The 16,637-nt window shown below is 43.6% G+C and overlaps 1 protein-coding gene across 1 annotated transcript in view; it reads left to right on the plus strand.

Moving 5' to 3' along the window:
• The first annotated feature begins 606 nt into the window (after positions 1-606).
• Positions 607-16,637, plus strand: part of APC2 (APC regulator of WNT signaling pathway 2) — a 118,676-nt gene continuing 102,645 nt past the window's right edge. Inside the window, exons 1-2 of the mRNA XM_082264002.1 lie at positions 607-722; positions 1,579-1,651. Coding sequence (XP_082120128.1) covers positions 1,646-1,651 — 6 coding nt within the window. The 5' untranslated portion in view covers positions 607-722; positions 1,579-1,645. The remainder of the gene's footprint in view (positions 723-1,578; positions 1,652-16,637) is intronic.

Raw genomic sequence — 16,637 nt, forward strand, 5'->3', positions numbered from 1 at the left:
TTCAGCAATGAGAGGAGGCATTGGGATATAAGCGGTGGAGTAGCTGAGAAGTTCGGTACCAGCCAACCTGTTTTTAGACCTATCATCTCATCACTTTTCCCTCTTCCTTTACTAATAAGCAGCTGTAAATGTCAGTTGGGTGACACAAGGTCCATATGTATAAAGATGTAAAGCAGAACTAAATTAAAGAAAAATAAATAAATTAGCTATTTATTTTTATCTATCTTTTCTAGCCAAGGCTTTAACTTTTGGAAAACTATCTTTTTTTTTCAGCCACGTGACTGTTATTTGTAAAAGAGCCTACCGGCTTTCAGCTGAAAATATCTGTCATTTTTTTGATTTTTCTGATGTGTTAGCTTTGTGAACCGAGATCTATAGCGTGTGCCTATAATGATCATACAACCATAAGGGTGGTACCCGGTTTAAGAAAAAAAAAGAATGAGAAGAAAAGAAATTTGATGGGAAATGAAAGACGCACACGGTGATAATGGAGGAGATGGGAGGTTGCAGGGATACTGATGATGAAACAGTACAGTATAGAGATGCTATAGCTACACTGGATGAGAGGAGGAGGAATGTGTTCAGGGAGAGAGGAGGGATTGAGGCGTACAGGGAGGGGGAGGTGAGACGGCTGGAGGGAGAGATTCAGAGGAAAGGGTTCATGGAGGCAGCTGAGAAAACAAGAGATCTGAGCATCCCTCCTGATTTCTGCATCCTAGCAGGTGAGTGCAAAGCAGGTATTTCATGCTACTTTAAAGCCTGTGAACAAAAGCAATCAGATCATTAGAAAAAAAGCAATGGGTGGGGTTATTTATTTACCATCCTTCATTTTTTTTTTTTTTGTTATGATCCATATTAAGAAGCAGACTGTTTCCGGCAAAGACAGAAAAACATTATTAACATGGGAAAATGATGTCACATTCTGATTGAATAGACAATGCGCTGAATGCTTCAAGCAGGAAAATAAATTGGGGGAAAAGAACGGGGGATATCGGGATTTAGCATGCAGCGGGCTTAGTGACGCTTTCATTGAACCAATCTATCGCACTATTAAACAAAGAAATCGAGAGGTGAGGAAGGGGCCTCTAAACGATTCAGGAATAACAGTGAATGCTGACAGGCCGGAGCGTGGTTGAATAAAGCACGGAATAGAAGATTACGCTGGGTGCATTTATTTTTATGTTTCAATCTATGGGGGCGCGGGTGTCTATTACCAGAAATAGCATGCATATGATTGCAAGAGCAAACTCTACTATGGTATATATGGACGTGCCGCTGTATCTTTAAGGTAATGAACGTATTGGAGGCTCCTGATATCAATCATGAAGAATTAATCGCCTGTCAGGCAAACAATATTCTATACGTTTGCATGAAAGAGCAGAGATCCTTTAACGACATTTACCGGTATGTCACTGTCACAGACAAAAAGCCAAGTATGTCACTGTCACAAACAAAAAGCCAAGTATAGGGCCTCTGAGTGATCGAGACGTACATGGCATGTGTATGTGTGTTATGATGTAAAGTGTTTGGCGCCCAACTGGTTTTTACAATTTTGAAATTTTTATTTTTTCTTTCCAGAATGAAGATCACGACAGATTTGTTTTGGATTGTACACTGAGAGACAAGCTGACTTGTTGTGTCTACAATGGAGGTATGAGGGATATGGCTATAGATAGATTTTGAATCTAGGAATCTACAGTGTTATTAATATGTTGTAGATATGAATGAACAAATCAATGAATGAATGTGATACACCTAATGTTACCAATCTGGTACATTTGTGTGTTTTCGTATTCTTGCTTGTTTGTAATCATATAGGTATACAGCAGTAACTATGTTTGCCTATCACATGTGCATAGGTCCCAACTGTCCCTGATTTCGAGGGACTGTCCCTGATTTGGAGCAATGTCCCTCTTTCCTCCTCATTTGTCCCTCATTTTGGCCTGATCTATATAGTTGTATATAAAATGCTCTTTTATCTTTTAAAAAGTGTTTCCCAGTGCTAAACCTGGTGGGTGGTTGGCTGGCACGCTGTGGTGGGTGGCTGGCTGTCTGGCACCCTGTGGTGGATGACTGGCTGGCTGGCACCCTGTGTGGTGGGTGGCTGGCTGTCTGGCACCCTGTGGTGGGTGGCTGGCTGGCACAGGGGCTGTGGGTAGCTGGCTGGTAGGGCCTGTGGCTGGCTAGTACAGGGCCTGTGGGTGGCTAGGTTGCTGGTACAGGGCCTGTGGGTGGCTGGCTGGCACCCTGCGGTGGCTGGCTGGCTGGCACCCTGTGGTGGGTGGCTGTCTGGCACCCTGTGGTGAGTGGATGGCTGGCTGGCACCCTGTGGTGGGTGAGTGGCTGGCATAGGGGCTGTGGGTGGCTGGCTGGTACAGGGCCTGTGGTGGCTGGCTGGTACAATGCCTGTGGCTGGCTGGTACAGGGCCTGTGGGTGGCTGGCTGGCTTGTACAGGGCCTGTGGGTGGCTGGCTGGCACCCTGTGGTGGGTGGCTGGCTGTCTGGCACCCTGTGGTGGGTGGGTGGCTGGCTGGCTGTCTGGCACCCTGTGGTGGGTGGGTGGCTGGCTGGCTGGCACCCTGTGGTGGGTGGGTGGCTGGCTGGCACTCTGTGGTGGGTTGGTGGGTGGCTGGCACAGGGGCTGTGGGTGGCTGGCTAGTTCGGGGCCTGTGGGTGGCTAGATGGTATAGTGCCTGTGACTGGATGGTACAGGGCCTGTGGGTGGCTGGCTGGCTAATACAGGGCCTGTGGGTGGCTGGCTGGCTCGTTGGTACAGTGCCTGTGACTGGCTGGCTGGTACAGGGCCTGTAGGTGTGGGTGGCTGGCTGGCACCGGGCTGCTGTGGGTGGGTGTATGGCACTCCCACGAGACTAGTCCCGACTCCAGACGAGGCTGTCCAAGGTGAGGGAGGTGGCCTAAGAAGGCAAAACGACGCAACGAAAATATAGGTAATATCGGCCAGTTCCGGGGCCGATACCGATATATCGGGAAAAGTTGATATCGGCCCTCCGATAATAGGCTTTGCCGATAAACGGTCGAACCCTACTGCACTGTACTTCACCCCAACGGTGTTCTATCAGGTTGAGGTCAGGACTCTGTGCAGGCCAGCCAAGTTCCTCCAACCCAAACTTGCCCATCCATGTCTTTATGGACCTTGCTTTGTGCACTGGTCCAAATATTTGGTGGAGGGGAGATTATGGTGTGGGGTTGTTTTTCAGGGTTTGGGCTTGGCCCTTAGTTCCAGTGAAGGGAACTTTTAAGGCGTCAGCAAACCAAGACATTTTGGACAATTTCATCCTCCCAACTTTGTGGGAACAGTTTGGGGGTGGCCCCTTCCTGTTCCAACATGACTGTGCACCAGTGCGCAAAGCAAGGTCCTTCTCTCCAACATCAGTGCCTGACCTCACAAATGCTCTTCTGGAAGAATGGTCAAACATTCCCATAGACACACTCCTAATCCTTGTGTACAGCCTTCTCAGAAGAGTTAATGCTGTTGCTGCAAAGGTGGGCCAACTCAATATTGAACCTTACGAACTAAGACTGGGATGCCATTAAAGTTTATGTGTGTAAAGACAAGCACCCTAAAACTTTTAGTAATATAGTGTACATTATAGCTCAGTCTAGATCCGTCTGAAAAACTGACAGACGGATCTAGACTGAACTCCCTTGTGAAAGGAACCTAATCTGAATTCTACTCACCAATTGAACTGTTTACCAAAACAATTACATTCATGGCATGGAATGATAACGGTTACAGTTATTAGTTTGTTAGTTTTCAACTGAACTGTAAAACCCTCAAATGGCTGGTATCATAACTGATCACATGTGCAGCACCATGGCAACTGCAGATCTGGGAAGGCTGTACACAAGGTTTAGGAGTGTGTTTATGGGAATGTTTGTCCATTCTTCCAGAAGCACATTTGTGAGGTCAGGCACTGATGTTGGACGAGAAGGCCTGGCTCACTGTCTTAAAGAACATTACTGGCCTGGCTCACTGTCTTAAAGAACAAGAAATAGGCCTGGTCCTTAACCACTTGCCGACCGCCCACAGTATATTTACTGCGGCAGTCAGCCCCTCCTGGGCAAAGCGACGTGGTACCATGTCGCATGCCCAGGAGCCTGTAGGGGCGAGCACGCACCGCCGAAGGGGGGGTTCCCGTCCCCGCTCATTCACGGCCATCCCCGCACTAGTGACCGGCGGCTCCGATGTCCGCCGGTCACTCACGATCTCCCGCTGGAGAGGGAGAAAGGCAGGCGGCTGATGTAAGCAAAGCCGCCTGTCATTCTCCCTGGTGTAACTGCAGAGACTATACGATCCTGCTATGTAGGATCGTATGTCTCTGTGGTTACATCACTAGCCACGTCCCTTGACAGTTAGAATCACGCCCCTAGGGACACATTTAACCCCTTGATAACTAATAAAGTTAACCCCTTCCCTGCCAGTGTCATTTTTACAGTAACAGTGCATATGTATAGCACTGATTACTGTAGTAATGTCACTGGTACCCCCAAAACTGTCAAAAATGTTAGTCAGGGGCCTGATCTGTCTGCCGCAATGTCGCAGTCCCGCAAAAAAATCTCAGATCGCCGCCATTACTAGTTAAAAAAAAAAAAAACAATAAAAATGACATAAATCTTTCCCTTAGTTAGTAAACGCAATAACTTTTGCGCAAACCAATCAAAATGCGCTTATTGCGATTTTTTTTTTACCAAAAATATGTAGCAGAAAACAAATTGGCCTAAAATGTTAAAAAATTTAGATTTTTATATTTTTTTGGGGTGGAATTTCATATAAAAAAATTTGAAAAATATTGTTATTTTTTCAAAATTGACGCACTTTTTTTTTATAGCGCAAAAAATAAAAATCGCACAGGTGATCAAATACCACCAAAAGAAAGCTCTATTTGTGGGGAAAAAAAGGACGTCAATTTCATTTGGGTACAGAGTCGCACGACCGTGCAATTGTCCGTTAAAGTCACGCAGTGCCGAATCGCAAAATAGGCCCTGGTCTTTGAGCAGCCAAATCCTCTGGGGCTTAAGTGGTTAACATACCCTGACCTTAAGGCCCTGAAGTTTCAAAACACCCAACAAGCAAAATCCCATTTATTTCAATAGACCCAGTTCACATATGAGCATTTTGTTATCTGAAGCAAAACACCAGAAGCTCAAAAAAGCACATGAGCTTCTTTTTTGGCAGATTACAAGGGCGTTTGTTAGATGTCAATGCCTGCCTCCAAACACCTGCAAAAAACGCCCAAAAAAAGCCTGAAAAATGCCTGAAAATGATACGCTAAGGTGTGAATGGAGCCTAAGAGGGCAGCATAAGTGGAACACTCTGATATTTATTTGATGGTTTATACAGTATTTTATTACCTTGTCAGGTTCTCAAATATCCCTAAGTGCTACGGTGTATAAGTCTTGGCTCTGAAAGCTGCAGCTGCTGGATCGGGCTGGAGGGTGCACTGAGTGGTATTAAAGTTTAGCGTAGTATTCACCCAGGGACAAATGGGCAGAATGCAGACTGCTTGTATTGCGGGCATGGGTGCCTAGAACCCCAACTTTAGTACCACTCTGTGCACCACTCAGCCGTAGCAGCCATTTAGATTCTCATAGAGTTTAACAGGCTGCTGACAGCAGGGCTGGATGGTGCACCCGTGGCTTTTTCCTGCACAAAAACACCCTAAAACACCTATTAGAGTTTACTATTTGTTGTGACCAGGGATTTTTTTCAGCTGTAACGTGCAGCAAAGCAGTTCTGGCACCTCCAGCACTGAATGTATGTAATGGCAAGGGGTGCTGGGCTTTGCTACGGATGTCTTTTGATGCTGGCTGGTGGGGGATAAATTGTTGCTGGAGGTGATATATTTTTGTGGGGGGTTTATTGTTGCTGGTGAGGTCTACTGTTGCTGCTGGGAGACCTATTGAAGGTATTTATTTTTACAGAGGGGGTCTATTGTTGCTCGGGTTGGTCTTATGTGTTGGGGGGGGGGTCAGTTGTTTCTGAGAGGGATCTACTGTTGAGGAAACCGTCTGTTGTAAATGGCTGCTGGAGGGTCTATTGATGCTGCCTGTGGGGAGATCTGTTGTTGCTGCTGAGGGTCTATTGTTGCTGGGTGTATTTTGTTGTGTCTGGTCCATTGTTGCTGGTGGGATCTACTGTTGCTGGGGGTGTCCTTTGTTGTTATTTTACTGCTTTTCTTGTTATCATTAACAAAATCCCATACAAATTACTTAGTACCACAAATGATACTTGATTCTCTAAAAGGGGCAGTACTGGGAGGTGGGTAGGGGGTGGAACCTAGGTACGGTGCTCAGAGGTAGATAGGGGGTGGAGACAAGGGGTAACTCCAAAAGTGAGAGTTCCTGCACCTATTCTCTGAGAAAAAAAGTTGTGACAACTGTTTATTAACCCCTTGGAGCCTAAGCCTTTTTCTGATATATGTTGCTTACATGTTAAAATCAGTATTTTTTTATAGAAACCCTAAACATGATATATATATATATATTTATATATATATATGTTTTTAGCAGAGACCCTAGAGAATAAAATGGCGATCGTTGCAATATTTTATGTCACACAGTATTTGCGCAGCGGTCTTTCAAATGCAATTTTTTGGGAAGAAATACATTTTCATGAATTAAAAAAAAAAAAAAACAGTAAAGTTAGCCCAGATTTTTTTATATAATGTGAAAGATGATGTTACGCTGAGTAAATAGATACCTAACATGTCATGCTTTAAAACTGCACACATTTGTGGAATGGTGATAAACTACAGTACTTAAAAATCTCCATAGGCGACATTTTAAATATTTTTAACTGTTACCTGTTTAGAGTTACAGAGGAGGCTTTGTGCTAGAATGACTGCTCTTGCTCTAACGATCACGGCGATACCTCAAATGTGTGGTTTGAACACCGTTTACATATGCGGGAGGGAATTGCGTATGCGTTCGCTTCTGCGCGTGAGTACGGAGGCACGGGGCGCTTTCTTAATTATTTTTTTTTTTTTTTTTACACTGTCCATTTAAAAAAAACATTTTTTTTTTTATCACTTTTATTGTGTAAACATCCCTTGTAACAGTAATAGGCAGTGACAGGTACTCTTTATGGAGGGATCTGAGGTCTAAAAGACCCCAAACCCCTCCTCTGCACTTAAAATAATTTAAAACTCCAAGGTTGGCCGTTTTAAATGATTTAAAAGATTTAAAAAACAATGACAGCATTTAAAACATGGGGTGGGAGACCCAGGCGAGACGTGGGAGGCAGCAGGAGGGGGGGGGGGGGGGAGACGTCCCCCCCCTCCAGCTCCTTGTATGATCAGCCGCATCGGTTGTCGTTACAAGAAAGCCGACCGTCGGCTCTAGACAACGGTACCGGTTAATAGTACTGGTTCTGTTAGTTATAGTAATTTATACATATTTGGGTTCACTTATAAGTTCCTAAAATGGCCACATAACCCCAAATACAATTTAGAATTTTTTTTTGTGCAGAAAAACCCTTCCCTTTTGAGATTTGGAATTCGTGTTTGTGTCCTGACAGGAATTTTGCCTGCACACCTGCCTGCATGCATTTTCAGCACTAATAGCTTTTGATACATATATCATATACTTTTCACACCTAAAAATTTAATGGATCTTGCTGGTTTTTAGGGCTTGTTTGGACTTGCGGTTGGGCATTAAAAATGCACAGGTGAGAATGCATGTGCAAAAGCCCATAAAGTGGAATTCAACTAACTAATCTTGAAAATACTCCCTCCCCCTTGAACACCTATTCTGACTAACCTGTGTAAGAAAGATGTATATACTTACTTATTTTCATGTCACTCCGGTCTGGTCACGTGATCTCCCCTGAGACAGCCAGTGGCGACTGCAGGGGAGAGGAGAGAGCATTCGCCAATGGCAATGGCCTTGGAGCAGTGATGTTACCCATAGGCTTCTGTTGTCCATATGTTGTTGGCATCCCTCCTCTCCCCTGCAGCCACCGCTGGCTTACACAGGGGAGCTGGATCACATGAAGGGACCAGAGTGGGCTGAAAGTAGGTAAGTATATACAATACATCTTTCTTACACAGGTTAGTCAGCATAGGTGTTAAGATGGGAAACAATTTTAAGATTAGTTAGGTATAGGCTGGAATTGGTTGGACTTTCTGGGCCTTTGCACAAGCATGCTCACCTGTGCCTTTTTTAACCACTTGCCGACCGCCGCAAGTACATATACTGCGGCGGTCAGCCCCTCACAGGCAAAGTGACGTAGGGGTACGTCACTAGCCTGTGAGGCTCTGGGGAGCGAGCGCGCGCCACCGGATGCACGCTCCCGCTCGGTCACGGACCCCTCCCGCGCGTGTGCCCGGCGGACCCGATGTCCGCCGGGCACTCACGATCGTCCGTTACACCGGGAGAAAGACAGGCGGCTAATGTAAACAAAGCCGCCTTTCATTCTCCCCTGTGTAAGAATAGTGATCATACGGTTCTACTATGTAGGACCGTTAATCATTGTTCTTACACCTCAAGCCACAACCAATCACAGTTAGAATCACGCCCCTAGGGACACACTTAACCCCTCCCTCTCAAAAAAAGGTAACCCCTTCACTGCCAGTGTCATTTTTACAGTAACAGTGCATATGTATAGCACTGATTACTGTAGTAATGTCACTGGTAACCCCAAAAGTGTAAAAAATGTCAATCAAGGGTCCGATCTGCCCACCGCAAAATCGCAGATCGCCGCCATTACGCGTTAAAGAAAAAAACAACAAAAATTACAGAAATCTTTCCCTTAGTTAGTAAACGTAATAACTTTTGCACAAACTAATCAAAATACGCTTTTTGCGATTTTTTTTTTTTACCAAAAATATATAGCATAAAACAAATCGGCCTAAAATGTTAAAAAATGTTGATTTTTACATTTTTTTGGGGGAATTTCATATAAAAAAAATGTGAAAAATATTGTTATTTTTGCAAAAATTTACGCTCTATTTTGTTTATAGCGCATGATCAAAAAATCGCACAGGTGATCAAATACCACCAAAAGAAAGCTCTGTTTGTGGGAAAAAGGGACGTCAAATTCGTTTAGGTACAGCATCGCACGACCGCGGAATTGTCCGTTAAAGTCACGCAGTGCCGAATCGCAAAATAGGCCCTGGTCAGGAAGGGGGTAAGTGGTTAATGTCCCCCAACCGCAAGTCCAAACAAGCCCTAAGAATTTTTGGGTGTGAAAAGTATACTGTATGATATATGTACCAAAAGCTGTTATTGCCTAAAATTCGCATGCAGGCTTTTGTGCAAACAAAATTCGTGTGTCACCACTCCCAAGCCAGTTTTTAGGACACACACATGAATTCCAAATCACAAGCCAAAACATTTTTTCTCCTTTTTTAGATAAAGCAGGGGATGGTTAAAACGCATGTCTGGTTTTTGCTTTCTTTATTATATTTAGGAGATTTTTCTTATCCGGTAGACACATGAAGTGAGAGGAAAAAGCGCACCTCTTAGTGTGTGAAACGCGTCTACCTTTGTTCTATTTGCAACACTTGGGATGTTCGTTCATTAAAACAAGAATTTTGATGGAACTTGGAGTGCGGCCATTTCTTCTATATCCGAGAGGAAAACTCTACCGAGAGATATACTATATTGTCAAAAGTATTGGGACACCTGCCTTTACACGCCATTTCTTCTATATCCGAGAGGAAAACTTTACCGAGAGATACACTATATTGTCAAAAGTATTGGGACACCTGCCTTTACACACACATTAACTTTAATGGCATCCCAGTCTTAGTCCCTAGGGTTCAATGGGAATGTTTGTCCATTCTTCCAGAAGCACATTTGTGAGGTCAGGCACTGATGGTGGATGACAAGGCCTGGCTTGCAGTCTCCGCTGTAATTCACCCCAAATGTGTTCTATTAGGGATTCTATTGTGCACTGGTCTAAATCAAGTGGTAGATGGGGGATTATGGTGTGGGGTTCTTTTTCAGGGGATGGGCTTGTTCCCTTAGTTCCAGTGAAGGGAACTCTTAAGGAGTCAGCATACTAAGACACTTTGGACAATTTCATGCTCCCAACATTGTAGAATCAGTTTGGGGATGGCCCATTCTTGTTCCAACATAATTGCGCACCAGTGCACAAAGCAAGGTCCATAAAGACATGGATGAGCGAGTTTGAGGTGGAGGAACTTGACTGGCCTGCGCAGAGTCCTGACCTCAACCCGATAGAACATCTTTGTGATGAATTAGAGCGCAGACTGCGAGCCAGGTTTTTTCTCCAACATCAGTGCCTGACCTCACAAATGCGCTTCTGGAAGAATGGTCAAACATTCCCATAGACACATTCCTAAACTTGTGGACAGCCTCCCAGAAGAGTTAAAGCTGTTATAGCGCACAGGGTGGGCCAACCCAATATTGAACCCTACAGACTAAGACTGGGATGCCATGAAAATTAATGTGCGTGTAAAGGCAGGCGTCCCAATACTTTTGGTAATACTTTTGGTAATATAGTGTACATTATGGCTCAGTCTGGATCTGTCTGAAAAACTGACAGATGGATCTGGACTGAACACCCTTGTGAAAGGTGCCTAATCTGAACTATACTCACCAAATTAACAGTTTACCAAAACAATTAAAGGCAGGTGTCCCAATACTTTGGACAATATAGTGTATATCTCCTGTCAGACAGTTGTCACCTGAACAAGTGTTCCTATTGGAAGATCTCCCCTCTATTCCTGTTCTGTGGCCAACTCAAACTTTGGGTTTTTCCCCTAGTTTCTTCTTGAAGTGGTTCTAAAGGCAGAAGGTTTTTTACTGTAATGCATTCTATGCATCACGGTAAAAAATCTTCTGGATGCAACTCCCCACCCCCCCTCTCATACTTACCTGAGCCCCATCTCGATCCAACGGTGTGCATGAGAGCAAAGGCTCTCCCAGGTCTCTCTGTCCTCAGTGGTTCACATAGCAGTGGGAGCCATTGGCTCCTTCTGCTGTCAATTACAGCCAGTGATCCAAAGAAGAGAGAGCGGTGGGCGGGGCCAAGCCGTGACCTGTAAATGAATGGAAAAATATCTATTCATACCGTGTTTCCCTGAAAATAAGACCGGGTCTTATAATAGATTTGGCTACAAAAAACACACTAGGGCTTATTTTCAGGGGATGTCTATGTCTGTTTATTTATGATATGTACAAGGACGATCTTAAAGTGGTTGTAACCCTAAAAATATATATATATATATATCCTGATCCTTCAAAGCATGATATACAGCACAGTCCTTGTGCTGTGTCATTTACCCCTCTCTGTTTAAAAAAAACCTGGAATAAAACAATACAATATTTTTTAAAAAGCTTGTGTTCCTGTCTTCTCTTCTCCCCCTATCAGCTCAGGAGTCAGCATTATGACATTCTGTAATCCCAAAAAGAAACCTTGGTTAACCATTTGCCGACCGCCGCACGACTATTTACTGCGGCAGTCAGCCCCCTACAGGCAAAACGACGTGGGGCTACGTCGCTCGCCTCTAGGGGGTGATCGCGCGCCGCCAGAGGCGCGCTCCTGCCCCCGCTCGTTCCCTGACATCCCCGCGCGAGTGACCGGCGGCTCCGATGTCCGCCGGTCACTCGCGATGTCCCGCTGGAGAGGGAGAAAGGCAGGCGGCTACATAGCAGGATCGTATGTCTCTGTGGTTACATCACAAGCCACGCCCCCCACAGTTAGAATCACGCCCCTAGGGATACATTTAACCCACTGATCACCAATAAAGTTAGCCCCTTCCCTGCCAGTGTCATTTTTACAGTAACAGTGCATATTTATAGCACTGATTACTGTAGTAATGTCACTGGAACCCCCAAAAGTGTCAAAAATGTCAGTTAAGGGTCCGATCTGTCCGCCGCAATATCACAGTCCTGCAAAAAAAAAAATTGCAGATCGCCGCTATTACTAGTAAAAAAAAAAACTAAAAATTACATAAATCTTTCCCTTAGTTAGTAAACGCAATAACTTTTGCGCAAACCAATCAAAATACGCTTATTGCGATTTTTTTAACCAAACATATGTAGCAGAAAACAAATTGGCCTAAAATGTTAAAAAAATTTTGATTTTTACATTTTTTTGGGGAATTTCATATAAAAAAATGTGAAAAATATTGTTATTTTTTCAAAATTGTCGCTCTTTTTTTGTTTATAGCGCAAAAAGTAAAAATCGCACAGGTGATCAAATACTACCAAAAGAAAGCTCTGTTTGTGGGAAAAAAAGGACGTCAATTTCATTTGGGTACAGTGTCGCACGACTGCGCAATTGTCCGTTAAAGTCACGCAGTGCCGAATCGCACTTTTGGGAGTACCAGTGACATTACTACAGTAATCAGTGCTATACATATGCACTGTTACTGTAAAAATGGCACTGACAGGGAAGGGGTTAACTTTATTGGTGATGCAGGGGTTAAGTGTGTCCCTAGGGGCGTGCTTCTAACTGTAAAGGGGTGTGGCTAGTGATGTAACCACAGAGACATACGATCTTACATAGCAGTATCGTATAATCTCTGCAGTTAGATCAGGGAGAATGACAGGCGCCTGCCTTTCTCCCTCTCCACGGGGAGATCGCGAGTGACCGGCGGACATCGGGTCCGCCGATCACTCGCGCGGACTTGTTAGGGAACGAGCAGGGGCGGGAGCGGGCGGGGGCGGGCCTCTGGCGGCGCGCGCTCGCCCCCTAGAGGCTCTCAGGCTAGCGACTTAGTACTACCTCACTTTGCCTGTACGGGGCTGACTGCCGCAGTAAATGTACTTGCGGCGGTCGGCAAGTGGTTATGTGGGTAAACCTCACCTAGCGGGGACACAAACAGCAAAAAGCTGAAATGGCGTTCTAACCCATCACCGCTCTGTCTAAAGATGTTTACTTTAGATACACAAATAATAAAATGGTGGGCAAAGACACAACCCATTTCAGGGTGCCAAGTCCTGAACTGCACTCCCACGGCACGCAAAAACAGCAAAAGTGTTCACGGATTATATTTTGTGCTTTCCTATTCATTTTGCAACTATATCCTTTTGTTCTAAAATACAAAACAAATAAAGTTTTCTATTATCAGATAACCTTTCCTGTTTTCCTTAGTCAGGATAATAAAACCTATCCATGTCATTTGGCTTACATCAGTGTATTGATTCGTACAGTGCAACCACATCTGGATAGAGTTCCATCCCATAACATCATCTTTACAAATATAACAATGATTCATCCTTACTCTTCTCCATGTCCAGAATAAGATAAATGTCATTATTGCTTAGAAGAAGGGCCAAATGTAATATACGGACAATAATAAAACTATTGACAACATTGACGGTGACTCAAAAATCACTGTTGTGCCTAAAATAAGTGTGAAGGTGTAGAGTTGCAATTTATGGTACTACAAATTAATATCTAGTAATAATCTAGTAGTATCTAGTAATTAGTATTAGTAATAATTATTGGAGAGTGGGGGAAGGGGCTAGTAAATATGTAATTTACTGGCCCCTTCCTTTTCTAAATGAACACAGTGAACACACTTACTCACTGTGTTCATTCGTAGCTGAAGCATATGTAGCACCCTCCTAGGTCGGTGCTAGTGAGAGAGTATTTTTTTTGCTCTGTCTGCCTATCAGAGGAGTAGCAGACAAATCTATATTGCTTTCTGCCTACCAGAGAGCAGGATCTGTGAGTTAGGTCTGCTCAGTGTGTGATTCATTGGGTTTGGATGGTGTTTCACACTCGTCCAATAGGGAGGCATGTTGGGCAGTGGGAGGAAACCTGACCAATGGGTACACAGGCTTTGATACAGCCCTGGTGATTGTCAGAGACCACCTGTCTCATTCCATTATTGGATATTGTATAAAAGCCAGGAGCGCATGTGCTTCAGTGTCTTTGGCTGGAGAGCAAAGTCCCGGAGGGAGGGTGGCGGCTACCTCCTCCTCTGTAGTGGTGGCACTTGGTTGCAGGCGGTTGGCCTGGGATTCAAAGGAACTGAACCCAGAGGTCAAGGAAAACTGACTAAAGGGGAGAGACACTGGAGACCCTCGAAAAACAGTATCGTGAGTACAAGGGATCGTGTCAAGGGGTCTGACCTGAGGGGAGCCACCCCAGAGTAGGATAGTCAGAGGACGGGTGTCAGTGTGTCAAGTGAAAGGGGATACTAGGAGAGTATCCTGAAGAGAATTTAGTTCATCAAGTCATCTGGATAGAGACTTAATCCAAATTCACCTAGTGGCAGGGTGAATCAGCAGCCTGGCTGCATCATCAGACAGGAGTCCTCCGCATTGTGAATAGTTAATTTGGAGTATCCCACTATTCCCTTCTCCCATCCCTATTTAAAATAAAACACCAAAAACAACTACAAACCCCTGGACTGATTATTGACTGAGCCAAAAAAGTAAAGTGTTAAATTGTGAATGCCAAAGTTGCTAACGGTAACCCAGGGGGACCCGAAAGTGTATTATCCAGCAGTCCTCAAGGGGGCAGTGCTACACATATTAAACTGTGTTTACTATGCTTCAGCTTGTCAATGAACAGGAAGTCTTTCAGCCCAGAGAACTTCCCATTCCTCCACTGTCCTGTGCAGCTGAAGCTGCAGGGAAAGGCTTGTGTGTTTGAGCTTTGGGGTATACACCCTAATGCAATTGGATGTGCACACCTATGATCACAAGTCACCTGTGTGAAAAAAATCACCTTACCCCCCTTTATCATGACTGTTCCCGATCAGGTTCCCCTGTCAATTTTTCAGGCAGACCTGATCAGACGGTCCATTCATTCAGATGGACCGGCAAGTGTAAACAGACTTCTGTCCATTTACACCCACCTACCTCTGATCTGATCTGGCCCACTAAAACAAATGGAAGAGGATCTGATTTCCTTCATGTAGGTGGATTGGATCAGAGGTAGTTGGGTGTAAACGGACAGGAAGTCGGTATACACCCGGTTGCCCAAAGAGCAGAGCGCGCGCTGTCTCTGTCCGCTCTGCATAAATTGAGCAGACACAGACGTGTCATCCACCCACTCTGCTCAGATCAGCAGGGGATCTATAAGCAGATCGCCTGCTTATCAGAACAGAGTTGGCCCCGTGTGGGGCCTAAAACATACCTAAATCCAAAAAATATAATATTATAAAATAATTTTTTAAGAAATAATATTTTCAGCAAGTACAAAAAATACCAATTGACTTGGTCAGAAATGGGGCTTCCTTGTTATTTCCCTTTAGCAGGAAAGGACAATAAAAACAATATTACCTTTTTTTTATTTTTATTTTTTTTTATTACTCACTGCTTTTTTTTATTTTTTATTATTACTAACTGTTAATCACATCAACTACCATGTGAATTGAAATGTACAAATGTGGATTTCTTTAAAGTCCAGCCTGGGTGACAACTGTGCCTGTCTCCATAGATACAGTGGAGGAGTGTCAGTGTGTTATATGCAGGAAAACCAGGTGAAAATCACAAGGGGTATTATTTTACTCATGACAAACACAATGTAACCTTTGTACAACATCATAATACCATTTTTGGAAATGATGACCAATTCCCTGTTATACATAAAGTGTGAATTGTAATGATAATTTCATTTTATACTTTATACAAAATATTATTTTTTAAATATGCGTCTATGTGTCTATGTGTTTACAATCATATAATTGTTTTTTATATGTATATTTTGACACAGGGGTGCAGCATTTTCTTTTGTTTTTTCATATCTCATATACTGTATGCATAATGCAATGCACACAAAAATTTGCAATCCTACCACGGTTGTATTTTTTTGATTCTTTTATGTGAAGTGGCGCAGCTGCTTATTGCTTCTTGTCTAATTTATGGGCAATTTCTTTCTGTAAATGCAAAGTGATCCACCACTACTGGGCTGTTCATCAGGAACATGCTAATGTGTGCCATAAAGCCAAAGGCTCACTAGTGGATTCTTAATAGACTTTAATGGACAGTAAGTGCCTTTACCTTCGATGCCTTGTTGTTTTACAGTGTTTTGTTTGGCACTGGTGATACAGTAATCTTTAGTAACTGAGTATGTCATGCTTTGGATGCAATTTCTGTCACAGAATAAATTCTGATATTTATTGATAGGTGTACGGGTGTAAGGGTGATTTCTATATGGCCATCCATTTGAATCCCAAAAGATTAAACTTCTGTCAATGAAAATCAATATGTTTAGCTCTGAATGTGTTAAGTGTGATTGCGGTGCTGCTCCTCCCGTCAATGATCATTGCATTCCAAAGACCTTCCAGTGACAGTTCTACACCCCTTCCTTCTGACCCTTTGACATCCCCAGAATGCTATTTGGTTATTATCCCCTTTGGGCGTAGTTCATAAAAACAGGCCTTTGTTTAATGCCCCTCTATGTCTTTACATCATTCTTCTCATACTGAGATTACTTCCATGCTTTACATATAATTTTTCATGTCTTATTTTTGGCAAAAGAAGGAATACTACTTGTTAGTAACTTTAAAATGATATTGGTATTGTCCCCATATTCAATATTCAAACTATTTCTTTGTAAAAGGATTAAGTATGTTAGGTTTCTAGCTGGCCAGATAATACATTATATATGAGACAACGAGACAGATAAATAGATCAGATAGAAAGCAAAGGTAGATGATAAACAACTCACATAGAATGATAGAAAG

This window comes from Pelophylax lessonae (genome assembly GCF_965119305.1).
Source record: "Pelophylax lessonae genome assembly, chromosome: 1".
Lineage (NCBI taxonomy): Eukaryota > Metazoa > Chordata > Amphibia > Anura > Ranidae > Pelophylax > Pelophylax lessonae.